Genomic DNA, 2,500 nt, shown 5'->3' on the forward strand with positions numbered 1-2,500 from the left:
GCACAAACAGCAATAAGATCAGTTTATGTGCAGCTAAATTAGCAACACGCAGCATGATACTGCTAAATTATGCTGATATTGGTATGAAAATAGAGATGTAGGTCTGTTATCAACAGAACAAAAATAAACTAAAGCACAGAGATTAAATAAAGCACAGAAATTAAACACTAACAGAGATTAAACACAGAGCAGAGATTAAACACAAAGCAGAGATTAAACACAAAGCAGAGATTAAACACAGAGCAGAGATTAAATAAAGCACAGAGATTAAATAAAGCACAGAGATTAAACACAGAGCAGAGATTAAACACAGCACAGAGATTAAACACAAAGCAGAGATTAAATAAAGCACAGAGATTAAACACAGAGCAGAGATTAAATAAAGCACAGAGATTAAACACAAAGCAGAGATTAAACACAGAGCAGAGATTAAACACAAAGCAGAGATTAAACACAGAGCAGAGATTAAACACAGAGGAGAGATTAAACACAGAGGAGAGATTAAACACAGAGCAGAGATTAAACACAGAGCAGAGATTAAACACAGAGCAGAGATTAAACACAAAGCAGAGATTAAATAAAGCACAGAGATTAAACACAGAGCAGAGATTAAATAAAGCACAGAGATTAAACACGGAGCAGAGATTAAACACAGAGCAGAGATTAAACACAAAGCAGAGATTAAATAAAGCACAGAGATTAAACACAGAGCAGAGATTAAATAAAGCACAGAGATTAAACACAGAGCAGAGATTAAACACGGAGCAGAGATTAAACACGGAGCAGAGATTAAACACGGAGCAGAGATTAAACACAGAGCAGAGATTAAACACGGAGCAGAGATTAAACACAGAGCAGAGATTAAACACGGAGCAGAGATTAAACATAAAGCAGAGATTAACTAAAGCACAGAGATTAAACACGGAGCAGAGATTAAACACGGAGCAGAGATTAAACACAGAGCAGAGATTAAACATAAAGCAGAGATTAACTAAAGCACAGAGATTAAACACAGAGCAGAGATTAAACACAGAGCAGAGATTAAACACAGAGCAGAGATTAACTAAAGCACAGAGATTAAACACGGAGCAGAGATTAAACACGGAGCAGAGATTAAACACAGAGCAGAGATTAAACACAGAGCAGAGATTAAACACGGAGCAGAGATTAAACATAAAGCAGAGATTAACTAAAGCACAGAGATTAAACACAGAGCAGAGATTAAACACAGAGCAGAGATTAAACACAGAGCAGAGATTAAACACAGAGCAGAGATTAACTAAAGCACAGAGAATAAACACGGAGCAGAGATTAAACACAGAGCAGAGATTAAACACAGAGCAGAGATTAAACACGGAGCAGAGATTAAACACAGAGCAGAGATTAAACACAGAGCAGAGATTAAACATAAAGCAGAGATTAACTAAAGCACAGAGGTTAAATAAAGCACAGATATTAAACACAGAGCAGAGATATCTTCCAGTGTTTAGTTTTCTGCACAGTTTTCGAGTCACGGTGTGTGTGTGTGTGTGTATGTGTGTGTGTGTGTTGCATGTCAGGGCTCAACAGTTACTGCTGGTGAAACTACGCACCATCGCACTGCAACAGCAAGACAAAAAGAAGAAAGTAAGACCGTGTCTCATTTTCTGTCTCACTCTCTGTTTGCCTGTCTTTCTCTCTCAGTCTCTCTCTTTAACCCTTGTGTGTGTGTGTGTGTGTGCGTGTGTGTGCAAATGTGCGTAGTTCCGTAAGAAGGTTTCTGAGCGTTTGCGTTTGGTGAAGGCCATCTCTCCAAAATGTCGAGGGATTGGCTCCTCCTCTTCTGTCCGCTACACACTCAGTAACCGTAAGCTCCACCCACTAGCCTGTTTGTTATACGCAGTATACATAATAAAGTATAAACATAAACTTGTTCATATCCATTTTATTTAATCACTAACACTTTATTGAAACATGAATAAAACTAGGATATTAAAAATGCGTGTGTGTGTGTGTGTGTGTGTGTGTAGGTCATGAGGAACACCTGATACCCTACAGTTTGGTACAGCCTGTGCAGGTGGAGTGTAAAAGACCTGTCATTTTCTCTCCTTCTGTTCTCTCTCATGGCCTCATTGAGAGATTACTGCAGCCCGCCGATTCAGGACTGCACTTCAACACCTGTCCTCCAGGTACACACACACACACACACACACACACATTTAGTCATTTAGTCTTTTAGCCTGATGTAACAGCTGTGATGATGCAGACCAGCTAATAATCACTGAGAAATGTGTTATACAGTAGCATGCTTGTGTGTCCATGTTTAGAAGAATGGGTTTTTTTGCACTTAAACTCTAACCAAATTAACTCACTGACTCGACTCACGTGACTCAATAGTCTTGACAAACAGGATTTATTGATTCACACAGTCACAAATTCTTCACAATCTTAGCGAGCAGAAATACCTTGAATATAGTGAAATCTATCTACCTTTTCCCAATTCAAGATTACAACTAAATAT

At 38.6% G+C, this 2,500-nt stretch overlaps 1 protein-coding gene across 2 annotated transcripts in view; it reads left to right on the plus strand.

Annotated features, from left to right (window-relative positions):
* The window catches only part of zmp:0000000896 (caspase recruitment domain-containing protein 10), a 26,307-nt gene that overhangs the window by 21,115 nt on the left and 2,692 nt on the right, over nt 1-2,500 (plus strand). For both annotated transcript variants that reach the window (XM_034301531.2, XM_034301532.2), the window contains exons 19-21: nt 1,560-1,626; nt 1,744-1,846; nt 2,010-2,168. In XM_034301531.2, the coding sequence (XP_034157422.1) occupies nt 1,560-1,626; nt 1,744-1,846; nt 2,010-2,168 (329 nt within the window). The remainder of the gene's footprint in view (nt 1-1,559; nt 1,627-1,743; nt 1,847-2,009; nt 2,169-2,500) is intronic.

Source organism: Pangasianodon hypophthalmus, chromosome 29 (assembly GCF_027358585.1).
Source record: "Pangasianodon hypophthalmus isolate fPanHyp1 chromosome 29, fPanHyp1.pri, whole genome shotgun sequence".
NCBI lineage: Eukaryota > Metazoa > Chordata > Actinopteri > Siluriformes > Pangasiidae > Pangasianodon > Pangasianodon hypophthalmus.